Source organism: Thalassophryne amazonica, chromosome 14, assembly GCF_902500255.1.
Source record: "Thalassophryne amazonica chromosome 14, fThaAma1.1, whole genome shotgun sequence".
Lineage (NCBI taxonomy): Eukaryota > Metazoa > Chordata > Actinopteri > Batrachoidiformes > Batrachoididae > Thalassophryne > Thalassophryne amazonica.
This window is the reverse complement of record NC_047116.1, coordinates 54085153-54112093: the sequence shown is the minus strand read 5'-3', so window position 1 is coordinate 54112093 and position 26941 is coordinate 54085153. Positions and strand designations below refer to the sequence as shown.

Genomic DNA, 26941 nt, shown 5'->3' with positions numbered 1-26941 from the left:
TTGGTGAATTTCTTTCCCCGATATCTGACATTAGCTTCACAAAAAGTGAATGTAATTTATATAAAAACAACTGAAATTTAAATGGATTGTATTTCTGCAGTGCTTTCCCATTTGATGAAGATGCTCAAATGGCTTTACAACGATGCCTCACATTCCCCGATTCATACACACCAATGTCAACATGCTCAAGTGCATACTGGGAACAACTTGGGGATGAAGGACCTTACCCTGAGGGGGTATCAAACTATAGATCCTCTGATCACAACTCCACCTCTCCAATGTGTAAGAAGTCATTATTTTTTGGCTTTTGTTTTCCCTTTGCTCATGATATCCACAGCTGATATGAAACACATCCACACGTTGTCTGGCACCAATTTTACACCTGATGCTCTTCCAGATGCATCTCCACAACATATGGAACACGGGCACAGTGCTGCTAAACGTAGAACCTTCTGTTTTGGAAGGAAGCACACTAGCCAATTGTGTCACTGCCCACCTCCCTCCCATAAAGACAAAGGAAATTGTTTTATTTTTAACTTTCAAACATACAGAACAAAGTCAAGGCATTAAGATGTGCTTAATAAAAATAATCAAGTCACAGGTCACAGAATCTTACATGTGACAGAATTCGGTTAAAAAGAGCCATGTGTGCAGAACGCAGGACAAGCTGTTCCACTCCGCTCTGTTTGGTTTGGGTTCACATTGTTGAAACCTCACTAAAGATGTTTACACAGACATACATGCATTTCCTGCTGTCCTCGCCCACGCGAGCTGCAGCTCCATATGCTTGCAGTTGATTGGTTTTCAGATGGATATATATGAGTGTGACGTTGACGTGTTGTCAATTCCAAGAGCATCACTGCCTGATCCAGTAGGTGAAAAGGTATCAGGATCCTTTCAAAGCTGCTATAATTGTATCAGTATGTTTTTGCTACAAACAGCAACAACAAATGCGACACGCAAATGGAGATTCAATTTGTTAAATGTCTCGGGTGCACGCTGCCACTCACACAGTGACCGCTGGGATAGACCTCAGCCCCTTTGTGACCTTTACTTGTAATAAGCAGGTATATAAAATGAAGTGACACTGACACTGAATCAGTTCTGTCCAAAATGAATAGTTTTGTCCTTGACTAATACACAACCGTTCCACCATTAATCCATGTTGGGTACCAACAAAATAAGTTATGGCCTCAAGTTTGACCTTTCAAGGTCACCCAAGATCAAAGGTCATGTAACCAACAGAAAGGTAATGTAAGACTTCATATTAGTGTTTAATAGTAACCATGAGTGTATCTTCTCCTTGAAACTTTGAGGTTGACTCAGTTATTCAACCAACTTTGTTCAAAGTTGGATCTCTGTTGTTTTGTTCATACGTGGTCAGACTGGAGGAAACACAGGTCTGGAAAGAAACCCCCGTATGAGCTACCACTGTGCTCGGGTATAACAAACCAAGACTATACCTTTTCAGTGGTTCAACAATCAACTGTTTGGTCGAGGCTGGAAACTACGGTCCGGCCTGAAAGGTCTAACACCCGGCAGACCTGCTTCACCTTGGTATTTATTTGTATTTCTCAATACCTGATACCCTCCTACACTTGTTTGACTGAGTTAAGATTGTTGTGTCTGGAAGATGAAGCAGCATCACAGCCCTTCACACAATCACATGCTTTAACATGTTGAATCTCAAAAACAATAATTTCAAGGAGTTTTTCGACCAATATAGAAAAATCCACAGCAGTATTTGGTAGTGTTTCTTCATGTATATATTCATTAAAGATCAGGATCCAGGGCTCAAACACCCGTGATCCCTTGGATACAGGCCGCCTGAAACCCGAAGGCGTCATTTCTATACTGCAGCCGATGAATGAGCTCACATATATGAACTCAAAGATTCCTTTAAAGGAATGTTCATTCAGATTAAAACTACAGACATTTGGCCAGAAAAGAAAATAAGTGATTGCAGCGTGTAATCACTGGTGAAGACCATCAGAGTGATTTAATGGTGTGGCCACATTCCAATTCAAATCCACCCCTCATATCTTTTCTGCTTATGTCTTTTATCTGCTCTTTCATACATGTTTGACAATAAACTTTTCTCTAACAGCAAGAAATGTGCATCACATCGTTTTCATCATTCTTCCAAATTCTTGACTCTCATCTGAATTTTCTCTTTGGGGGAGGGGGGGGGGGGATCTGTACAATCATGCATTGTTCCCTGGAAGTCAGCATCAATATGAAACACAAATAATAAAATGTAGAATAATAGGAATGTTTTTGGGTTTGTTGAAGAGTGCAGGGGCTGTCAAACAGGAGAATTACGGCATCAGTGAGATTAACAAAGTTAAAAGTTGCCATCAGTGTTGAAAGACAGAGACAATCAATCAAATACTACAAAAATTACACAACTCAGAAAACTGTGCCTTCAGTAATACCCTAAAAAGGGCCCCATGTAAGACATAAATATATAAAAGCTCATTATGTATGTATATACACAGTATATTCTTAATTCTTTTCATATATAAATCTACTATGAACGTACAGTAAATACACAATTGTTCATATGATACAAAGTAGAAGATTTGCACCTCCAAGTACTGTGATGTTCACCTCAAAGAGAATCTGAAGCCCGTCATTAAGTGTGTCAGTTTTACAATGTAACAGAAAGGACAAAGTGAACAAAAAACATTGTAAAAAAGTACAAACAAGTAACTGCAGTCCACTTAAAGTATACAAGAAAAACAGTTGAGAAAAAGGAAAAAAAATTAGATTATTGAGTTATGTACAGTAAACAGCAGCAAACATAACAGCACTTTGCTGTCTCTGAAAAAACAAAACCCGAACCACGAGATTCGCTCTCAAGGCTCCATTTTCATGAAGGTGTATTGATCAGTACAAGCTGCACTATAAATGTATTTTTATGGCAGTACAATGCGCTTTACACATCTGTATGTTGTGCTTTACATTGGAAACTATGAAACTGACCTCTGTGTATGAGCACAAGTTTGTTTGTCTACATATGTGTCTGTTGTGCAATTGGCAGCTTGTCCACAGTGTACATGGTCTTCCCCAGGTACACCAATGTGACCCTTAACAGGACTAAGCGGGTGCATAAAATGAATGAATGAACTGACATTACCCCATTGAAAGTGTAGAGCTTTAAGCACCTGTCACACCATGACGGATCAAGGAAAGGTATGTGGAACTGATACAAATTTTGGATTTCCATTTGTGTTCATTTTTGTCTTGCAAAGTCCTTTTCAAATGTGCGAACTGCATTCGGTGTCAGCTGAGCCAATTCCATTTCAAAGTTTTGTTCATGCTCAAATCTTTGAGTGCACATCAGGCGGAGAGCTCTCTAGTTGGCTGCACGTTTATTTACTATCTTGTCCCCGACTTATTTTTAATTTTACAATAGTGGTGTTTATATGCTGTGGCTGTCCAATGTTTTAGACTGGGCTTCTGACTGGCCAAAACTCTGGTGCAGGGTGTGAATTCTGCACGAGCAGGGAGAGGACAGTTCCCAATACAGCAACATGTTAGCATGGCTGTTCATTTAGCAGTCTGATGACAAAGACAGCGTGGCTGTGTGCTTTTAAAGCGCTGGACATCAGCGTGCACTCGTTGGATCCTTCTGGTGAGACGGCGCCGCAGAGTTGTTTGATGTCCTCATTGCTGCAGCTGCAGTGAATGTCGGCATAGCTGTTAGCACATGAACATAGTGAGGAGGCATGATGTCATGATCCCAGAGTGAGCAGGATTCTATCCAACATTTGCTTTCAGACCTCGGTGAATCCCGCTCAAATCTGGATCCCCCAGCACGCATCTGTGTCTTAAAATTGGGAAAATCGCTCTGCTCATTCCAACTCTCTGTGTTGCCAGAGGAAATTTGATATCATCTGCCCATCAGAGCTCCAAATCCACAGAGACCAAAGGTTTACACAATTTTGCCACTGGACAAAATATTTAAATACGTAACTAATCCATTTGCTCTCTCCATCACAGTGTGACACAGCCGTTAACTATGACGCAAGGGATCAGATAAAAAGACTATAGCCTTAAATGAAAAGTGTGTTTTGAATGTTCCTACATACACATTACTACTTGTGCAGCAAGTTAGCATACAAGCTAAAGTTCCATTAAATCGCCTGCTGATGACACAGCTTTTTTATTTTTTTATAAAATTTGTGGAAAACATGATGCTGATTCAGCATCAGGAGAAAAAAAAACATTTTAAGAGGCATTATCTGTTTTGACTGCAGATTTAAGGCTGATGTGGATTCATGTCATTTTTTTTTCCCTCCACACATGAACATTATGAGAGGACAATGGACATTTACTTTATTATTTATTGATTAATATTCTAGTTATCAGTCTGTTTGTGCACAGCGCTGCTGTTGCACTGGTTTGAATCAAAATCCGTGATGCGTCCAAAACCTCTTAAATGATCCATGTGACAGTTGTACTGCTGCCACTAAAACTGAAGGGGAAAAACAAAACAAAACAAAACTTGACAGAACAAATTACAGGATGGTGCAGACATAACAATTACATACTGACCACAGGAGATCATACAATAAGGACCTGACTTTTATGACCATTTTTTAAAATATCAAATGTTAAAACCTAAACTTTTTTCAACTTGGAAAACAAAGTTTCACAATGACCATTAGGTGTAACTCAGCCGTAGGGTTGGGGTTTGATAAGATTGTTCTGGTTTGACTCTTAAAAAAAAAATAAAATAAAATAACGCATTACCTGACAAATTTCTCTTTTACTTGTCTGAAAAGTCTGAAAAGTGTAGTCCCCTTCATTTTTCAACAAAATTGACAAAAATTACTTTGTGGAGATATTCAGTTATTATAAAGTATCTTTACTCTTTGGGTCTATCATAAAAGTATAGGTAATTTTTCTGCTGGTATTTATTTTGGGGGGATTCTATGATAAATATAATGAGCTTGCTTCATGAGACCCTGGTTGAAGTTTATGTTGCAGTCAATGAAAAAAAAAAAAAATACATACAGAATATAGAATGAAATAAAACCATGCTAAAATGTTGATCTATTCTTATATAGCATCATATGTATTTTGGAATATTTTTAACTTTGCTTGTGAGGTGCTAGAATACCTAAATTTCCCTTTGGCATGAATAAAGTTTTATCTTAAATAATGTAAGTACTGGCAACTGAGATATCCAGCAAAACATTTAGGTAAGTTATGTCCAAATTGTGGCCTAGGTTTACTCACTGTGTCTGTTGCATTCTTTATCCTTCAATCTAATGTTGTTGTTGTTTTTTGGCACTTTCTGCTGCAGTTGAAGGTCTACTGCATTTCATTGGCTCCATCATAGTGATGCTTATAAGTGTTGGCAGGGTTAAAACCCTAAATTGTTTCCAGACAAGGCCAAATCTGAATACAGGATATGATCATTTATTTGAATACTAACAAACAAAATTATAGTGGTACTACAGAAAATCCTTTTTAAAACTTAAATAGCAAAAAATAAAAAGGGACTACACCTTTAAGCATTTAAATGTTAAGGATTGTACATAATTGCTGAAAACAAAAATGTTTCAGTACAGCGTGTATTAGCACAGTCTACAAAAATAAAATTAACCACACACCTACAGGCAGAATTCAGAAACCAGACCATCAGATAAACATTAATTCTCCAACATTTTACGTTCCAGGGGCTCTTCAAAGTTGCCTGACTATTCTGTAAGAGTTAACTCACCCTATTAGCTGTATCACTGGACAGGAGAAAGTGATGTGAAGAAGTAAAATGTGTGCACACATCTTGGAACTTACAGAAAGCAGCTTGTGCTCGTAAAGATATGAACAGACGGGTGCACACCTGCCTGAAAGCACCTGACAGTTGGGGAACAGATGTGCTTAACAACAAAACAGATGTTAGAGCAGCTTCTAGAGCCTGTGCGGCCCTGGAACACCCTCCTGGAAAAATCCAAAGTGGTACCATGTTACCATGAAGACACTGTATATTTTTATGAAACAGATTACTCCATCAAAGAAAAACACATGAAAGTTGCTCCTGTCTATCCACATTCACCCGGCCCAACAAGAGTGAGTCAGAGTCTAAATATCTCCAAAGTTTGCTGGACACACTGTTGCTACTGGGCATTTAGAGGCAAGACGTTTGAATGTAGAAACTGTCTCTGTGCACTTCAAAGTAGTTGGACTCTACAGAGCTGATAGACCATCATGCTTTGGCTTGATTACTGTCTAACTACTACACAGTGTATTAACCATCGTCTACTTTTCAGAAGTCCGGGTGCTCTACAGTACATGCTAGCTAACACTTTCCTGGAGAAGGGTTAATGTCTATCAGGTATGTATATGGTTACACTGAGTAATAAGCTCATCTGAAACATCCACTAGAAAAGGAACCAACTCCTGCCTGCCGCTGAGAGCTCCCCTCCAAGCTGAGACAAAAGTGAAGGAAAGATGAAGAAGTACTGACAGGGACAGTAGGCTACTTACGGGTAAAACGCCTTCAGTCTACATCATAACGCCACGCACACATTGAAGGTTTTGCCAGGACAGATGTTGAGGGCTGGAAGGGCCCCTTGTTTCCAAACCTGTTTTTAAGGCAAAGCTCTAAGTGGAGCTCAACAACACAAGAAATACACACCGAGTTTGATTGAAGGCACAAACACAGTCTGTCACCATCAGTTATTCTGGTACCAAAACACCTGCTGACCTTTTAAATCTGTGACTTTCACTCTTCTGTTGAGTAAAACCACACGATATTTACTTAGGTTTTCTCTTAATTCTGATGTCTAAGAACATGTTAAAGAACAGGAATGCTCCATCCTTGGTGCAGAATAATTAGCATGAGCTCTGACTTAAAAAATTTAAAGTGAGAATGTCACAATAAAGATAAGGAGACAACTGCAGGTAACCTCTGTCAACCAGTCAGTGTCCTAAAAGTGTATCTGAATGTCTGTGTAGTGTTTTAACAGCACTGTCCCTCGATGGTTGTCACTTTGGGAGTCGACCTCCTTAAATCCAAAGTGTTTATTAAGAGCCTGTGATCACTGATCTGAACTGCATCGGTTGTCTTCACTGCTCCGTTTCCTTTCTGCATCACTTTTGTCAACATGGTTTCTCCCATGATAAGGTGCCACTGATAAGGCAAGGGAGTGATGTTGGCATGGCTCGTAATCAAAACAGATCTTACTGGATGAGGACACTGTGGATTATTCGTTACATGGGAGCTTCTTCTTCCATTGGCTCGTCTTCAAGCCTGGGGGTAATATGAGATACAGTAATTATACTGGTCTTCAGTAACATAGGTGGTATTATTAGTATTGGTTTGGATACAAAGTTAACAAAGCAGTAAATTTCTCATCATGCTGTCAAAGGTAGATGCTTCACACAACATTTTAGGTGAACATTCAATCAAAGGTGTTTGTACAAATGTCAAGCTGTGCTCCAGACACATACTGGGGCTTTAAGTTTACAACACAAGCTTACACATTGGCTAACTCTTTCAAATTCAGTTTTCTCCTATTGCACACGGTTCATTTGATCAAACACTTGTGTTAAATCAAGGATATCTACTTTATTTTCAGATAAAGTTATTTAAATATGATAGTTTCAAGATTGATTCATTTCAGTTTGTATTCCTGATGTCAGATTTTCAGTGGGTCACTGGTTTACATACACCAAGATGAATGTTTCTTTAAACAGCATGGAGGATTCAAGAAAGTATGCAGTTAAGCTCCCCCCTCCCCTCTCCCCAACATTATAACATACTGATTTCCAATGTGCTTGTTGGCAACAGACAAGGAGGCCATTGCGGTGACAGTCTCAGCTTCCTCGGTTTCATGCCTCAGAGCTTCACTCAAAGAGCATCCAAGCGTAGCGGCCTTGTGCCGCAGCAAACGCCAGTATTTACCTGCAACATGCCAATACAAGGTAAATGTCTAATTAGCGCAAATGTATAATCAGTGGTTATTGACTACATGTGTTCTATTACATATGTAAAAAAGGAATGTGTGCTGAAGAAATGGTATTGTCTTAAATAATAACAAAGACAGTTTTAGTTTCAAGATCTATTTAAACATAGTCAATATTAGGGGTGGGCAATGGTTTGTGCAACACACCGTGAGAAATAAGGCCAATGAGAACTCCCGCTAGGCAAGAAATATTTTTTTAATGACCCCAATGAAACAATGAAAAATAATGCCAAATATCCATATATTTGGAAGGAAATAATAATAATTCTGACACTCACAGCTCTGATCAGCACTGCAGCACTGAGGCTGTGATCATCAAAGCTGTGTTTCCCCGCTGTTCTGGCTATAAAGTCTTTTTCACATGAAGATGAGTTAATAGTCATGAAAATATTATTAAACTGTGATTCTGTTGTGTAAGCTGGTGGACCTTTGCGCTGACCGCTCATTTAAGCCGTACTGATCATTAATTAAAGAAACCCATAGATTTATAACAATCTGTGATTCAAGAAATTTTGTCATCACATCCAAAAAGTGAAAAGTACAGTGATACTAATTTTAGGCCCTATCACCCACCCTTAGTCAATACACTGTTAGTGTTGCTAATGCTAATATTTTCAATGTCCATGCATGCACTGAATGTACAAATGGAAAATGAGTGAAACAAAATATTGAAAGGTTTTGTGTATATGTAATCTCACTGTGAATTTCCAGAACTTTTTCCATAGAGCGGACAGCATTGGCGTTGGGCCTTTGCTGCAGCACCTCATCAGGAAGAGGGTCCAACTGAAGGAAAAATGAACATGAAAGCAACTGCTGAACAATTTTTTTGTACAAAACGCTACAACATGTTTGTTTTTACAGAAGAAGCATTTTGTTCATGCATCAACTTTGTCATGTTGTTGAAAGTCACGCTACAATGTGCCTGGAAACTAGCGCTGGGATGACAACTTATCATAGCTGAATACGACGAGTAGACTACCCAACTAGCTGACAAATATTCTTTTAAATGACTAGTTGGATCATTCAAATTGCATGATTTTACCATGACTTAAAGGTAAATCATTAACAAAAACCCAGCTCAGACTACCAACACTGCTGCCAAGGACAAGGACCGAATATGGACCTAGATACAGTGGAGTAACTTCTATTCCTGCACAGCTATCAAATCATAGCCAGGGTACCCTTGCAGAGACTGACCAAGGACAGAGATTAAGCAAGAACTGGCTGACCTCCACCAGCTGCCAGCACCCCTTTCACTTAAAAGTTTTCAAATAAATATTATATTAGCTTAGATAGAACATTATTGATCCCTTGGGAAGACTCCCTCAGTGAAATGGAGGTTCCAGCAGCATTGTATAGCAGCACACAGGGTAAGAAGCACACAGAACATCAAAAGTGAAAGTAAATAAATAAAAATCTTGCATTAAGTAGTACTACTAACTTTTTCCCATTCTCAGTGTGTTAATGCCACATTTTCAGCTTGTAATTCTATAGTTTTTTAGTCACTAGTCATTGGATTAGTCACTGAGTTGCAGACTAATGATTTTCATTTGTCGCCCCAAACCTACTGAAAACCGAACGGATAAGAACTTCTAACCACCACCACCTGAACTTCTAACCACCCAATTGTAAATGTCCCAGAGCATTTTCTGATGCAGTACGTATCAGCAGGTACTACATTCATATCAGTGTGAGTGACCGATATCCAGAAACACGGCCCAGCCCACTCTAAAGCCCATCTCTGCTGGATTCAAGGATCACTGTTAAATATGGACGGCTGCCTGGCTGTTGAATCATTCCAAGAGGTGTGGAACAAACTTAAGCTGCTGACACAATAGAAAATAGATCTGCAGATGCACACCTCCTCCCACTCACGCGCTACTTTCTGACACAAACCACAATGTGATCTTTGTACTATGTTCCACATGCTAGTGTACACAGATGCACACACGTGGAAACGGCCTGATCACACACACATCAATGGATATGCACACACATGCGTGCCCACACACACATACATACACACACACACACACTTCTACCTCAGGGAGCGCATGCAGCCACAAACCACAATTCAAAAGAAACACTGCTGTTCCCCGACGTGCCTTCCCAACCCGGAATGATTCAATTTCCCCTCTGGCTGACTGCACATACGACACGTTCTCATCTCATTTTGTCGAATGGGCCCATTCAGCTCTACATTCCACCACTGAAGAAATATGTCCCTTCTCGGCTCAATCATAACCCCAACGGAATAAAGAACTGACTGAGGGGGGAAAAGGGACAAGAAGGGAAAAATAAAAAAATAAGGTTTGGTTTTCAATTTGGGAGCAAGACAAGGAAAGCCAAAGAGGGGAGGAAAAAAGTCATCGTCAGTCGGCCTTGCTTGGCCAATGCTGGAAGTTTTCATTTAATTAAAACAAACAGAGTGTGGGAGGAGTCCACAGGGGCTGAGTGAGGAGGCAGTGTGAGAGTGCGATACTTTAATCCTGCTGTGGCACGAACGGCTAAATCACACACAATGGAATGGACAGAGGTATATACACACACACACATACACACACAACGTACATATATGCATTTGGACAAATATTTTAGGAGTACATTTTCGTGAACATTTGTATACACAGTATTTATAAAGTAAGCTTAGCTAAAAGAAAATAAAAGTGCACTAACCACAAAGTATTTAAATTTTTTTTTAATCTTAGTTGAAAAAATACAACTGTTTAATAGTACAGCTGCAACTAATGATTATTTTTATTATTTTTACTCACTTTCTTGACAAATCAATTCGTTGTTGGGTTTCATTTCATAAAATCTTGGAAAACTGAAAAATGCCTTCAAATCAGAAAATATTTACATTTAAGAAGCTGAAATCAGAAAAACGTGGATACTCTTTTAATCTTTAACGGTCCAGAAACAAAGAAACATGGCCTCACCTGTGACTCCCTAGATACTCCAAGTGAGTCATGAGAGGTCATTCAAGATAAAAACAGCTTTGATTTTCAATTTGTTCATTCATTTCTATACCAACGCATACCAATTAAGGGATCATGGCGAGCTGGAGCCTATTCCAGTGGTCACTGGGTGAGAGGCTGGGTAAACATTGGACAGGCCAGCATATTTTATATAGGAGTTCTGACGTTTGGGATTGGCTGTGCTAAATGTTCTACCATCACGGGACAACAAGGGTCCAGGTTTTTAGGGTATTGGTGCTTCCCGCATGCTTGTGCATCCACACTTGGATGGCCTAATGCAACTACACACAGGTGCATCAGGTTTGAGGTCCCCATTGGCTGAAAAAGCAAAGAGGATGCTCCTGCGGCAGACAGAATGCTACAGGGATGAACTGGTTGTCTGTCTGGGTGGTTGCCAGCCAGGACCCAAGGCAGTTCCATAGTGTGGTGGATGTGGTGGCACATGAGACCAGCATATTTTTTCCAGATATGACATGCATTAAATGTTTCCATCAAAAGTCACAAAACTGAAAACACGTTTACTACGTGTGAAAAACATGTACATGCACACAAGGACATGTTAAATAAATTTTACGTAGCCCTAATCTAGAATAGGTTAAAATAGCTAAACCTCTGCTTATCCCTTCATTTGTCAACCAGCACACATACCGCTCTGGAGTACAGCTATCATTTCATAAAGAAAAAGCCAAATTCTTTACATATTTTCCTATTTCTGTTGCTAGGCAACAGGAATAGGAAAATATATAATATGATACTCTACATTAAACAGATTTTAAATGAATGAGAGTTTGCTTATCTCTGGTTTTCTTAAGAATGTGACAGTGGTAACTGGATGAAGGAATAGTTGGAACAAAGGTCAAATGACTGCTTTGTCCAAAGGGTGTCTTAAATGTAAAAAAAAAAAAAAATGTTGACTTTCAATCCTTTGTGATGGATTAAACAATGATTTTTAAGAGACAAGACACGTGATTTAAAATTTAAATTAGACTTGGTCTGTAATGAATAAAGACAACTGGAAGATACAAAAAGACAGCAGAAGAAAAACATAATGTCCGTAAACGCTGTGAAAAAATGTTTTACCTCAGTGTCCTAATTTGGAGATAACAACATAGAAAGAAAAAGTATCTGCCTGCATTTTATGTCAAAGGGTCTTCTGGGCACAAGTAAGTTTTGTTAAATTGGAAAACATAAAAACAATTAGTGGACTAGGTGCCCAGAGCATGAGCATGTTTTAGTTTTGTTGAAACTGCGGTCATTTAATTATCTCCCTTATTCCATCTTGCTTTCATGTGTCACATTTGTCGCTCATCTTCTGAGGTTCTGATTGGTCTGTGCTCCATACCATTATATAAGGTCTATTAGCCAAAATAAATTAAATGAAATGAAGTTTTTGCAGAGCTGTTTTAAATCTAATCAGGATTTTATCAGTGCCCCTGACAAAGTGAAGATTACGACACATTAACGACAACAGGTAAGGGCGGGACAGACTCTGATGATATTTCAAATAAGTAGTCACAGAGAGGTGGAAATGTTTTCTTTACTACCTTACTTTATGCCTAAAGCAGTATATATGTATAGAGAAAAAACCAAGGGTCTCTCTTCAGAGGAGAATGAACTCATCTGTTGCCTTTTCAGTATGAGACATATGAAAGAAACAGCAGCTGGAAAAAGAGGAAGAAAGATTTTATTTACTGCCAAATTCATTTAATGTCATTTGGCTGACATGGGCAACTTCAACAGTGGCTTCAGATGATAAATGGAATCTAATGGGAACATAGGTTAGAGAATTGAAGAGCGTTTCGCCATAATTACCTGTATTTTGGCAGGTCATAGTTCAAATTATTAAAGGTCTAAGAGGTTACAATTACTTGTATAAATGTACAAAGCTGTTGTTGAAATAGAAAAAAGCAATTATTAATGAAAAGATGTCTACTACAGATAATATTCAATCTATGAGATTTATATTTTTATTGGCTAAAACCAGTGGTGGCTGGCCCACAGGGGGCACTTTGGCGCTGCCCTCCCAGATGCGGAGGGGATTCTAAAATATATATATTTTTAAAAAGTATTATCAATGTCAGTTTTACTTAACAGTATGTGTCTACATGTAATCTGAATTATTAAAACATTTCCACCAACTGACTCTCGTTCAACAGTGCATTTCCACCGACAGAACGTATAATTTCTCTTCCTGGGCGCTCACTCGAAGAGCCCCTTGAAGTGCAGTGAAATGACCAATTGTGTATGGTTGCTAAGGAAAAATAATAAATATTTGGCCAATCAGCATCACCAAATTTAATGGCTTGGGTCGCCTCTGAAAGTGCTGCTGTTTTTGGTGGAAATAAAAACCCCACCGACGTTTGTGTTATTTATTTATTTATTTTGTCTCCGTGTGTTAGTTGGAATAAGTTGAAGAACTTTGGGACATAGTTTTTGGGAGGTGAAGGAAACCTGGGATAAAGGAGTAACCACAAACTGCCGCACACTGGCTGCGCTCACATAGGCGGCTCGGACTTTGTTAGGTGGAAAAGAAGCAGCACGCCAACTAAAACCAGTTCCCAGCCTCACTTCTTACAAATGGAGACCAGTCTGAGTTTTGAGCTTGTTTGTTTGTTATTTTATGGAGGCGTGTGGTCGCACATTGCACTCAGGTCTGCGAGAAAAGAAATGCGCAAACTGCTTCGCTGAATAGTTCACAGTGGGACGACTGTTGTAATGGGGACAAGGTGTGAGGATTTGGAGAAAAGTTTTCTGGATCAAGTCTTGGCTGTGAATTTGACAGTTTTGGCAGCTCTTTACCTCTTTAAGGTGAGTCGTTCCTCTCAATTTTGACCTCTCTCTCTCTCTCTCTCACACACACACACACACACACACACACACACACACACACACACACACACACACACACACACACACACACACACACACCCAGGGTTTCAAAAGATGTTTTCAAACCAACTCACAATGAATACCTGAATATGTTGACCTCAACTGGTGGTCCGCCCCTCTGGAGGACACCTGTCCCATATGTTTTCTAACTCTGCTTGGTGCACCCACAGCTAATTAACTCAGTGAGGTATGGTCACCCAATCCAGAGGTGGCCAACACCACAGTGAAATAATCAGGTGTGAGTAGGGCAGGTAGACTTGAAAACATGCAGGACACGTGCTCTCCTGGAGCAGATTTGGACAAACCCAGGCTCCTAAGTTTTTGGGTTAGAAAACAAAACAAAAACAAAAATTGAATTGACTAAAATATAAACACATTAATTTTTTTGGATTTCCATCTTTGTGTGGATGTCTGTACTGCAGTATTACGTTGACTACGATCAAACCCATCAACTCTGTCTTCCTCAACAGCTTCAGCCACAAGGCTAAAACATGAACAGACACTGCAAAATCACAACCTGTGAAATGCACATTATGACGCATAGATAAGGTCTAAACCATCACCTCCCCCCGGTTTAATATGTTTTTGGGAATGAGGCCACTGAATTTGTTCTGTGTTAGTCTAGAGGTGTACCCAGAAAGTATTCACATTTGTTATGTTAGTCTTATTCCAAAATGGAGTAAATTAATTTTGTCCTTCAAAATTCTACTCACAACAGCCCATAATGACAACATGAAAAAAGTTTTTTGAACTTTTTGCAAATTTATTAAGTATTCACGCCCTCTGATCAATACGTTGTTGATGCACCTTTGGCAGCAATTACAACCTCAACTTTTTTTGAATATGATGCCACAAGCTTGGTGCATCTATCTTTGGGCAATTTTGCCCATTCCTCTTTGCAGCACCTCTCAAGCTCCATCAGGTTGGATGGGGAGCGTCATTGCACAGCCATTTTCAGATCTCTCCAGAGATGTTCAAGCAGATTCAGGTCTGGGCTCTGGCTGGGCCACTCAAAAACATTCACAGAGTTGTCCTGAAGTCAATCCTTTGATATCTTGGCTGTGTGCTTAGGGTCACTGTCCTTTTGCAAAATGAACCGTCGCCCCAGTCTGAGCTCAAGAGTGCTCTGGAGCAGGTTTTCATGCAGGATGTTGCTGTACATTGCTGCATTCATCTCTCACTCAATCCTGAGTAGTCTCCCAGTTCCTGCTGCTGAAAAAACATCCCCACAGTATGATGCTGCCACCACCATGCTTCACTGTAGAGATGGGACTGGTTTCCTCCAAACATGATACCTGGCATTCACACCAAAGAGTTCAATCTTTGTCTCATCAGACCAGAAAATTCTGTTTCTCATGGTCTGAGAGTCCTTCAGGTGTCTTTGGCAAACTCCAGGTGCCTTTTACTAATGGGTGGCTTCTGTCTGACCTCTCTACCATAGAGGCCTGATTGGTGGTTTGCTGCAGAGGTGGTTGTCCTTCTGAATGGTTCTGCTCTCTCCTCAGAGGAATGGTGGAGCTCTGACAGAGTGACCATTGGGTTCTTGATCACCTCCCTGACTGAGGTCCTTCTCCACTGATCGCTCAGTTTAGATGAATGACAAGTCTAGGGAGAGTCCTGGTGGATCTGAATTTCTTCCATTTAAGGATGATGGAGGCCACGTGCTTATTGGGACCTTCAAAGCAGCAGAAATGTTTCTGTAATTGTGCTCGAGACATTCCTGTCTCGGGGGTCTACAGACAATTCCTTTGACTTCATGCTTGCTTTGTGCTCTGACAGACAGGTGTGTGTCTTTCCATATCATGTCCAATCAACTGATGATCAGTGTCAACAGGATGCACCTGAGCTCAATTTTGAACTTCACGGCAAAGGCTGTTAATACTTACGTACATGTGATTTCTTAGGTTTTTATTTTTAATAATTTTGCAAAAACCTAAAAAAACCCAAACTTTTTTCACACTGTCATTATGGAGTGTTGTGTGTAGAATTTTGAGGAAAAAAAAATTTAATTTCATCCATTTTGTAACATACTCCAGTGTGAGAAACACATATCTGCCTCTCTTGGCAGGTTAGTCGAACTTTGATTTAATGAGCATTAGGTTCCATTTGAAAGTACCTTCAATAAGAAGCAGCATGAACAAAGACACTGGAACAAGGCATTGACTGGAAAAGTACAAAACGCTTCGGTCAGACCCCACCCAGTCTCCAGGGCTCCCAACATCTGTGGATCAAGTTACAAAACAACACGGTACCCAAGAAAAATGAGCAATGAATTGTATGGCACGTGTCTTTGCCCTGAAGACTCACGCTCACCACTCAAAGAGCACCTTCACCTTTTCAAGATTCTATTGGCTATACAAGCAAAGAGAATGAGCAACACAACAGACAGAAATCTACGTAAGTATTCGCCACTGACATCCAACATTTTACCAGCAGTTTCAGGAATCAAATCATCAAACTGTCAAATTTCTTTCACCAGCCATCAGGCCAGAGACACTAACTACTCAACATATCCCTTATCCACCCCAACAAACCCACACCAGCACACAGAAAGAACCACGCTGTCTCAGTGCCCCACTGAAGACGGGTCAGCAGTTCTCAGGGACTCAGAGTTCACTTCAACACATGATGGGGGCAGGCTTTCAGGTTGATTGACAGCTGGGCCTCCTGCTTATAAAATTTAATGGCTCTTGTCAGGGTGCACTGAGGGCCCCCACCTGGCAGGTATGGAAAACACACACACATGCACACACATATAATAATAATAAATTTATAATAAATTTATTTGCCTCCAGAAGAAGATAATAAATATTCATATAACAAGCAGTAAATATAAGTGACAAAAATTAAAATGGAATCAATAACATATTTAGAATTCATTTGTCTTAAGGGTCACAGCTGGACAATAAAATTTGAACGCTGCCTGTCAGACCATCAGACACATGACTAGATCTTTTCAGATTTGACCTGACACTGGAGGAATATTTAGGATCAAAAATGTATCGCAGAAAATTAATGTCACGCTTACAACAAATACAGTAGACACGGGACAAAAGTTCCTTCTGACTAGATACGTTCAAATCACAATAAGACAAATTCAATAAATAATTATAAATAAATTATACACCAGGTGACGTGTGGGCAGGCTTGACGACAGAAGACGCCTGGCGAGAGAAGAGCCGGATCCCACACAGCTTCCACCACCAACGGAGCTGAAGAACACCGGAGCCGCCAAGCCCTGCGCCCCAGGTGGCCGCTGTCTTCAGCAGTCAGACCCGGTACTGCTGGCAGAGAACAGAGACAGTCCTGATGAGTGTGAGTTCGCACACTCAGTAATCCCACAGTCTGTATTCAGTTAGGAGGGAGCACCGCCACCTCCAATCACACACTCGTGCAGCTCCTGTCTAACCACTTATCTGGTTGGAGTGTGAAGCGAAGCCGTCGCTGATCACACTTTACGCCAATCCCACAGATAAGGAAATGCCACAGGAAAACGGCTGCAAAGAAGTTCAGATTATTACTCAATGTTTTAAGTCAGCAGAGAAAATTACCTGAATGGTAGCTGATTTCTCGGCGGGGAGGTGGAGTTGCAGTCCGGCCTTTATGGTGGTGGTGATGAGTAGTGGATGAGTGACAGCTGGTACGGATGAGTGACAGCTGGACCGGGAGTGACAGCTGTCACTCCCGGTCGCTCCGACGCCCTCTTGTGCTTGAAGCCCGCACTTCAAGCTGGGCGCCATCTTGTGGTGGTGGGCCAGCAGTACCTCCTCTTCAGCGGCCCACCAGACATGTATGGGTTCGTTAGACCTTTTAATTAGCATGAATACAACTTACAAGCATCATTTAAAAATCCATCGAGAATTATGATGACAGGAAAAAAAAATCACAGTAAATGAACAGAATGGAATATTTTCCACAAATTTCCACACTTTACATAAAACATTTTTTTCTACCTAGACATGTATGGGTTCATTAGAAAGAGCAATTAAAGGGCGTACTTTTATTAAAATCTGTTAACAAATAGCGGCAATAAAGTGAGAAAAGCAGCACAGTTTGTCATAATTTCCCCAAATTTCTGCATTTTACATAAAAGTTTTTTTTTTCACCCACACATGCATAGGTGCATTGGAAAGAGCTTTCAAAGGTCTTTGAAACAAGCCTACATTTATTAAAATCCATTAAGAAATAGTGACGCTAGTGCAAAAAAAGCCGTCAGTATATTATTGATGAGCTGCACATTTCCACCCTTAGTAATGGCGCCTTCCTGTCCTGAGTGACGCTAATAGATAGAGGAGCGCACGTCCATTCCAGTCTATATTTCCATAGTGAGGATATATATATATATATATATATATATATATATATATATATATATATATATATCACATCTTATTTTAATGAAAGGTGTTCCTTCATAAATTTCTGCAACCACAATGTCTGACTCCAAAAGTCCAGGGTTCTCTGGGACACAGTATTTCAATGCAACAGATCCTTGCCAACAAAACTAAGACACCATGGAAAGCCATGAACCGGGAGAGAGGAATGTGCCCTGTTAAAAAAAAAACTCCAGAGGGAGGATAAAAGTAAAACAGTGGAAAGATGAGGAATTCCACTTGTTCAGCAAAAGAAAAGCACACAAGGCATCCATTGTTTACTGTTGTGCTCATGTGCATCTGATGGCGGCCACTAAAACCGGCTGATTATGTTATGCTAACTGAACAAGATAATGATGTGTATTATGCAAAGCAGGCGACCTTTCTAAAAAGAGTGGTAGGTTTGCCTTATAATAATCGGGCCCAAGGGGGGTACAGGTGAAGTCGAGCGTCTTACTGTAGCTGGAATGTAAACATACAGAATAACCTCATTCACAGCTGCTAACAATTAGCATATTAGCTTGTTGTTTATCAAATAATTGCTAACAACCGTGGTTCGAACTAAGCAGACATCTGTTTGCAAGCAATCATCAATTAGTCAAGAGTTCAGAGATGATTAGCGTTGTCGCCAATGCATCATTCATGAGCTATTTAAGTAGAAAGACACAATTCCGCTTTACAATGGTGGGGGTAAAGAAAGGAGCCCGTAAAGTCCATAGAGCAATTTTCCCTCCCTTATTTTTCCCAGATAATTTGAGCTGTTTTCAAAGGGAACCTAATGCTCATTAAAGCAAAGCTGGTCTAACCTGCCAATAAAAGCAGAGATATATTTCTCACACTGGAGTAGGCAGTAAAACACTGGATGAACACTTTACACAGAAGGTGAAGAGGATATAAGAAACACCTTTAGACTGTTTTGACTCCAGTTTAGTGGATGCCAAAATCTGCCTTTGTACACTAACATAGTAAATCTCCGGGTCCCATTTCCCAAAAGCATCTTAAACCTCAGATGATCTCAGTCAAAAGACTTACAATTAGATTAAATCATCTTAGCCCAGAGTTGCTTTCAAGTAACGGGATTCCAGTCTTTTAACAAAACTAGAGGGCTGTAAGGAAGCTCATAAAATAATACCCAGACTTTCTCATACTGATCTGATAATGTGATGAAGTACCTAAATTAACTGGTTACTCTCTGTACATCTAATTGACAAATATGATTTATTTATACTAAAAACTAAAAACAAATCACCGCACTCACAACCTAAAAATGCCAAGGTGCCAGACCATCGTTACCCTGATGAAGGTCCTTTGAACGACCAAGTGTGCAAATATGATTCATTTAAAAAACAAAGATGTCCAATTATTTCCTCTTGAAGATGTTACTCTGCAATTATTTTCATTCATGCACATCTTCATATGGTGTGCTACTATTGCGTGACGTTTCACTAAAATTGATGAAGTGGTGTAGGAGGAACTGGGCTAATGATTTGTGGACAAACAGACATGGTGACTTATACATACCTAAATTTTTGTTTGTAGGGGGTATAATAAGACTAGGCATCTGAGATTGTTGTAACTCTACCATCTCTTTTACCATGCAGGTGATATCACAGATGTAGGTGCCATAACTCTAAGCCAAAAGTATAAATTAATTTTGGAAGTTCCACAAGATAAACATGACTCATCTGAAGTAAACAAAAGTTAGTTTTTGGAGTTTCAGTTTGATAGTTGAAGTTGCATGCTATAGTTAGAGCAGAGATGTTAAATTCAATGTCGTAATGTCTGGCTTTTGAACACACTGAGACAATACAAACTCACGGGCAGTTTGATACTTTCTAAACAAAAGCACAGATGGCCAGCTAGTCCAGCTGTTGTCCCAAAACTCAACCTCTTCATTCCTTCCATTCATACTCATCAATGATTTAACACGCATACAGTATCACACACAAATATGTCAATACAGCTGAGAGAAAAACCATCCCAACATTAATCTCCCAGACAGTGCATGAATTTCAATAAACTCCACATGGATGATGAGGCTATAGTGCCACCTTAAGCCCTGAATTCAATAACGTCTCTTAACCCGAAGAACCCTGATGACACTCTTCTGCTTCGTGGTTAATTTTTTATATTTCTTCTAATAAATCATATCTTTACATTGTGTTCTAGATCAGGATGTGTCTTACATTCAGAAAGCTGAGAATGTTCTTAACATTTTGATATTCAACACATTGGCATTATACTTACAGAATCCACTTTTAAAGAGGCTTTCATGATGTACGGTAAAAATCAAGAAAATACCCTTAGGGCTCTAAGGGTTAACGTGTCTTCATCTGATTCCCTTTGCCATCTGAAGCAGATGCTGAACTTGGTCACATCAGCTGTGTTGACTGAGGTTACAGTAAAACACTTGGTACTTCCAGCCATTCTGATCTGATGACAAACAGCATCTCTTACAATACAGTCTTTTAATAATTACCTAAATATCTTCTACATATCTGAGTTTATATATTCAGCGATATTGTTACTGATATTGACATTGGTATTTTGTCATCAACTCTTAAAGATACAAATGGACTTGCCTTTGTTTAAACTGCTGACAGTTTCTAAAAAAGAGCCGAGAACTCTACGAGCTAGACATAAATGTGTTATTGGCCGCTTTATCGAGTCAAAACACAAATCAGATAGTTGAGCTCTATAATGCTCCAGCTTAATATATTTTTTCTTTATACTTTTATAAACTTACAGTTTTCAACTTGGGTTGGTATTCTATTATATGGACAGTGCATAAACATTTACCCATATTTTATAAATGGCTGATAACTACACTACAATCTTAACTACGATGGCACTCTGTTGAGCTGTTTCATGACAACAGTTTCCTCCATCCCGACTTCAAACGCTTACTTCATTTCCCTTGATGATCTGATCCTAGGCCTGTGGCTAACCCTGCTGGAAGAGGTGTGTGGGTAACCACTTTCAGCTGTGTAACAGTGACAGGGCCCCCAGGTTGACGGGTGAAAGGGGTGTCCTACAGGGTGCAGCAATTGGCGTTTGCTGCCTCCTGCCTATTTTCAAATTTTCAGCTCCCTGTGGCACCCATCCAGTGACCTCTTCCAAACTCCTGGTGGGGCTGGTGCTCTGCAGGCAGCTGAAACCAAAGACACAACCCCTCTGATCCCATTCATTACTTTTGCAGCAGTGCTGCACTGACAAGGAGAAACCTATATTACAAACGTCTGGGAAATTTTTTTTTGGGGGGGGGGTTCATCTGTCCTGCTGGGGTAACCTTGCATCTTGGTAGTCACTTTAATAAAAATGCAGGTATAATACAGGTAAATATAAACTGTTATTATTATTAGTCTGTTCTAGCTTGTGCAAAACTGAGTTTATTTGATATATTTGGCAAATTAAATGGGTGTGGAAAACCTTTGTAGAATTAATAATGCATTCAGTTCTGTTTTTTTGGCTCCATCATTCTGAATATGTGAGCAAACACCATAATTCTGCCAGAGAGATCTTCAGTTTTGGTCAAGTCTGGGAGCATGAACTGGATGGCAACCACCCAGGCAGACAAGCGTTCTTGGTTTTAGTGTAACATGAAAAATGATATTTGCTACAAAAACATTTGTTAGGTCATGTCAAAGCAATGACCTAACCTAAATCTTGTTTCAAAGTTTGTTTAAAGACTTTTTAATCACTGCCTGGATTTCATGATCTAATTATATGAATGCACTCATATACAGTATTAGGCTTACATACTGTATAGAGAAACAACTAGGGCCAAACTGTGCAGTTTGTGCTATACATAATGAGAAGTGTCAGTCTGTATGCATCAGTGTTTCTGTTCTAAATCAATTCCTCACTGGATAGATCCTAATGACTTTAGCAGACAGCAATTCCAGTGACAACCAGCACTTGTGATTGTGCTTGTGGCTCGGCCTGCATGAGTGCAGTCACTTTCTGAAAATAAATTAAGCTCAAGCAGAGAGTGTCAGTCTGGACATCTATATTACAATAGCCAAGTGGCCTCTGTGAAGCCATACACTCCGCGTGTGTATGACTAATATTTACCAAATATTTTTGCAGAAATTAGGGATATTAGCTAACAACAGCGAACACTGGGCATTGTGCTGTAATGCACCACGGGAGTTTGGGCTTTTAAATGTTATTGTGGCTCATGTTCACTTAACAGTGTTGTTAGTTTTATTGATTATTGTGTTTTGTATTTCAATTTGTTTAGTCAGTTTAGTTTAGTTAAGTGTCATGCTGCTGTCACCATGAGTGGGACGTACAGTGCGTTTTATGTCTTCTGCCACTGTCTCTGTAGGTGTGTAAAAACAAAAGCTTGGGACAGAATACATAAAAGACAAAAAGCTCTGGCTCAGTTTTCATTCTTCCACACAGCTCTCCATAATATATTAAAAGCAAAGTGGCATCTGTGTACATGTTTGTGTGCGTGCGTGTGTGTGTATAACTTTGATCACAGACAATCTGGAAAATGTGACATTTGTATTTTGGGTCAAGGATGAATGCTGCCAAAACAGAACATTGGCAGGATTAATATTTTTGGAGAAACTATAGACATTAGCTAACAACACTGAACAATGGCCGTAGATATTTACATTCTGGACTCAGACGCCATTCCAACAGGGGGGCGGTAAATCTTTATATTAAAAGCGAAGTGGCATCTGTGTACGTGTATGCATTTTTATTTAGTAAATTCAACGTAAGCACATAATATAATTGTAAATACATTAAAAACACATGGATGACACAAGAAAATGAAAACACATTTCCACAGTGGTCCATTTAAAAATCAAATGACACAAATAGAAGTAATAATAATATAATATAATAATAATAGTGTGCACATGATAACAAGAACCTAAACAATTTATAAATACTTTAAGACACCAAATTAACGTTAAAAAATTACATAATTAACAGGAAATAAAAGGGTTGAGTTCTTCCTCTAAAAACTGTTCAGGTCTAAGGTTCTAAAAACATTCTGGACTTACATACCATTCCAAATTATTAAAGAAACTTTGCATAATTTAGTCCCACTCTTGAAAACTGTCAGCTACCTATTTTGTAAACACTAATCGATCTAGAGCCCGTGGATCCCCAAGGGCAACACACAAGTGTACTCTTTACTTTTTGTCTTCTTGTTGTTGAAGAGCTTTTTTTCTTTGTGTGGGTGCTGTAACAAAAGAGAGTTTTGTAGGACTCAGCATGACCTCCAATTTTTTTTCATCACCAGTAAAAGCTTAAATTTCTACTTTCATGTGTTATATGTCCAGATTTGGGTAGGAAATAAATGTCTGAAAAGTCCTTCAAGACTCTCAGAAATAACTAGAGGTATACTGTTGAAGCATAAAACTTCTCTCTTCAGTTGTTCATCATTGTTGTGGTAACTGTGTGACATTAGCTTTGTGGTAGGTGTATTCACACCTGATCAAAAAGTTTGATCACACATTCAAACAGCAAAGCACCTCCTAAACACAGCTTCATAAAGTTGCAATACCTCAGTAAGGTTTAGGTGAGCCTTTGTATACATGGCTTTGGTCATAGGTTTAGATACATTCTTCATGGATTCATAGCAATACTGACACTCCAATGTTTCTTTGAACTGTTCTTTTTCTGGGGCAGAATGATTGAACTACACATCTTTAACAGGAAAAAAAAACATGTGGAGGATATCTATTTTGAGTTTTCTGATAACAACACAGTATCACAATCACATGTACAGATTCACAAGTATACACACATCCACTTAGATTATTAGCTGAGTGGTGATCAAAGTTCCAAAATGTCCTTTAGTTTATTAAGGTCGAGTACAAGTACAGTGGAAACGTCCAAGGAGCTCAGTGCAGGAAAGAGGACTGTAGATTTAAATAAGTTAGCAATGCCTCTCCACTTCTGATCAACTCCAGATTCCAAGACTAGCCGCTCAAACTGATTACCAAAATGACTGTTGGTAAAGCAGGTGGCTCTGTGGGATAGGAGTTCTCAATATATAGATTAAGGTTCAGTTTCAGGTGGGTTTGTTTCAGGCTATCTGTCTGTGTCCTTGGACAAGACACTTTATCTGCATTATCCCAGTCCACTCAGCTGTAAATGGGTATCAGTCTCGGCTGTTGAGTAACATGGTCATACATTCTCACCCTCTTCACTCCATAGAAACCAGAGTTATGTACTGGCCCCATAGGTGGCATGGCCTGGAAAGGATTTACTGACGAATTACTCGCCACTGATCGGAGAGAGCTGAGTGATCCTGTTCTCTCTTTCTCTGAGGTGCGGTCGGCGGACTCTTTCACAGATGGTTGCAATGGAGTGGAGCACCCTTCTAGCGGTCCGCGGTCAGATGATACAACCTGCCTGAGGATGCAGCTTGACTGAACTTGCAAGAGAGAGATCTTCACCACCTGCGTTGAGTTTTTTTGGACAACTGCTGAAAGACTATGTTCAAATGCTTTTCTGCTTTTGCGATGCATGCTTGAAAATTCTTTGTTGCACTTTATTTCAATGTTATTACTGTTATTATGGCCTAAGCAGCTGGTCACTACTCTGAGTCTGGTCTGCTTGAGGTTTCTTCCTCAAAAACACCTGACGGACTTTCTCCTTACCACTGGCACATACGTACTTGCTCAGGGGAGTTGGTAAGGTTAAACCAGAGGTGAGCAATCATGTCCCATGAAAGGTCAAGACACTGCCAGTTTTTCTTGCCACCAATCACCTCAGCAGGTGATTTCATTCATGTCCAGGTGTTTATGTTCAGGGGTGAAGCTAATCAGCAAAGCCACCTTCTGAGGTGATTGGTTTCAAGGAAAGCCTGCACTGTCTTGGCCCTCCTTGCCCACTCTTGGGTTAGACCTTACTCTTGTGAAGTGCTTTGGGGCGACTTATATAAATACACTGAATTTTCAATGGAAGGTGTAGCCGCTTTGTCAAGGTCTAGAAGAAGAACAAAAAATGTCAGCCCAAGTGAGAGGAAACTGTTTTGAATGTTCAAGAACATCCCAGGAACCACCAAGGTATATCCTCACCAAAAACTGGAAACTATTGGAACACCAGTGCTACTGTCTACATTCAAGTGATGTTTACATCGACATGGACTGAGAAGCTGCCATCCAACAAAGAAGCTTCTGCTTCAATACCGACACTTTCAAGCTTGACTAAAGTATTTTGTTGCCCACATGGAAAAACAAGAAAACCAGATCAGATGTGACAAACAGTGAGTTGTTTGGCCACAACGGCCAGAACTATGTATGGAGGAGTGATGGTGACCAAAACCCCAAAAACACTGACCAACTGTTAAGCATGGTGGTAGTAGCATCATGTTCTGTGGCTGTTTTCTTGTCACTGGAAGCAGAGCACTGCATAAAGTGGATCGAGTACTAGAGAAAGAAGGTTGCCTCAGAATTTTTCAACAAAACATCAAATCATCAGAGAGGTGAATGAAACTAGGATTCAACTGGTTATCCCAACAGGACAATGACCACACACACATATCAAAGCAGCATACCATTAATTTTTTGAAATGGTTTCCCCAAGTTCTGACCTCAAACCTATTAAAAATGTCTGGGCATTGCTTAAAACTCACCTATGTGCTTAATGGAAATGTGTTTAATTAAAATTTCCCAAGAAGAACTGACAAATATCTATCCACAATTCTGCCAGACACTTGTTGACGGCTGTCACAAGCATATGGTCAAGATGAAATTTGCTAAGGGACAGTCATTTTTACCCGTGGCCAAAATATGGCCATCTAGTATTATGAAAGCCTTGCGTCCGTCTGTCTGTGCTCAGCATAAAGTCCAGTCCTACTACTGCCAGGGTCTCCAAATTCACTGGGAACATTCTTGGGACACAATCTTTGGACAAGTTCAAAGATGGCTAACCTTGACCTACTTTAAGAGGTCAAAAGGTCACATTCTGTTTGTTAGGCTCATACAGCAGAGGGTATTTTAGCATTGCAATATATTTGACCCTGTGCTGACTTCAGAAAATCCAAAATAAATTAAAATGTGCAACAAATTTGTCCCCACCCCCAGCATAATAATTGTTTCCCAGAAACATGAACAGTTTAAATAAAATCACTGAAACCCCAATGTTGCCATGACATTCATGCCCACAATGAGTGTGTACTGTATGTAAATCTCTGCCCACAACTGTAACAGCAATTATTATCTTCCTCTCTGGCTGTGTTGTTAAGTCCAGAGTAGATCACAGCGATAAACCTGATTGTGGAATAGAAACTAAAAGATCAACAGTGGACACGCAGGCAGATCTGCGAAGCAGTCTGATCCCAGGTGTTACTGATAATCAGGCTCAGCTGTATCTCATTAGACCTTGTGCATAAGATACGCAGAAGATGTGCAGGTGTACATGTACACACGACATGGAACATCACATTTATATTCTCTCTCTGCATAAAGTTCAAAAGTCTCTATATACCATCTTGGAATAATAATCTTGAAGGAGAAAATGAGAGCGAGAAACCCTTCCAAGAAAGCACTCCAGCCCCTCCATTAGCTGGGAGAAGAGCTGCCATTCTGCTACATGCGATGAATCACGGAGAGATGGTGTTTGTTCAATGCCACAGAACAACCTACACAGTCAACCTTCTGCCTGGAAAGCCTCCCCTTCTGACGTGTTTGTGTGTGTCTGTGGTGGGGCGGAACAAGAGAACAAGAAGCGAAAACGCTTTTTGCCAACT

General features: G+C 39.8%; 1 protein-coding gene across 2 annotated transcripts in view; it reads right to left on the bottom strand.

Moving 5' to 3' along the window:
- Positions 1–6986: 6986 nt before the first annotated feature.
- Positions 6987–26941, bottom strand: part of hdac4 (histone deacetylase 4) — a 437614-nt gene continuing 417659 nt past the window's right edge. For both annotated transcript variants that reach the window (XM_034186647.1, XM_034186648.1), the window contains 3 exons: positions 8678–8762; positions 7777–7918; positions 6987–7264 (listed from right to left, as the gene is read on the bottom strand). In XM_034186647.1, the coding sequence (XP_034042538.1) occupies positions 7225–7264; positions 7777–7918; positions 8678–8762 (267 nt within the window). In that variant the 3' untranslated portion in view covers positions 6987–7224. The remainder of the gene's footprint in view (positions 7265–7776; positions 7919–8677; positions 8763–26941) is intronic.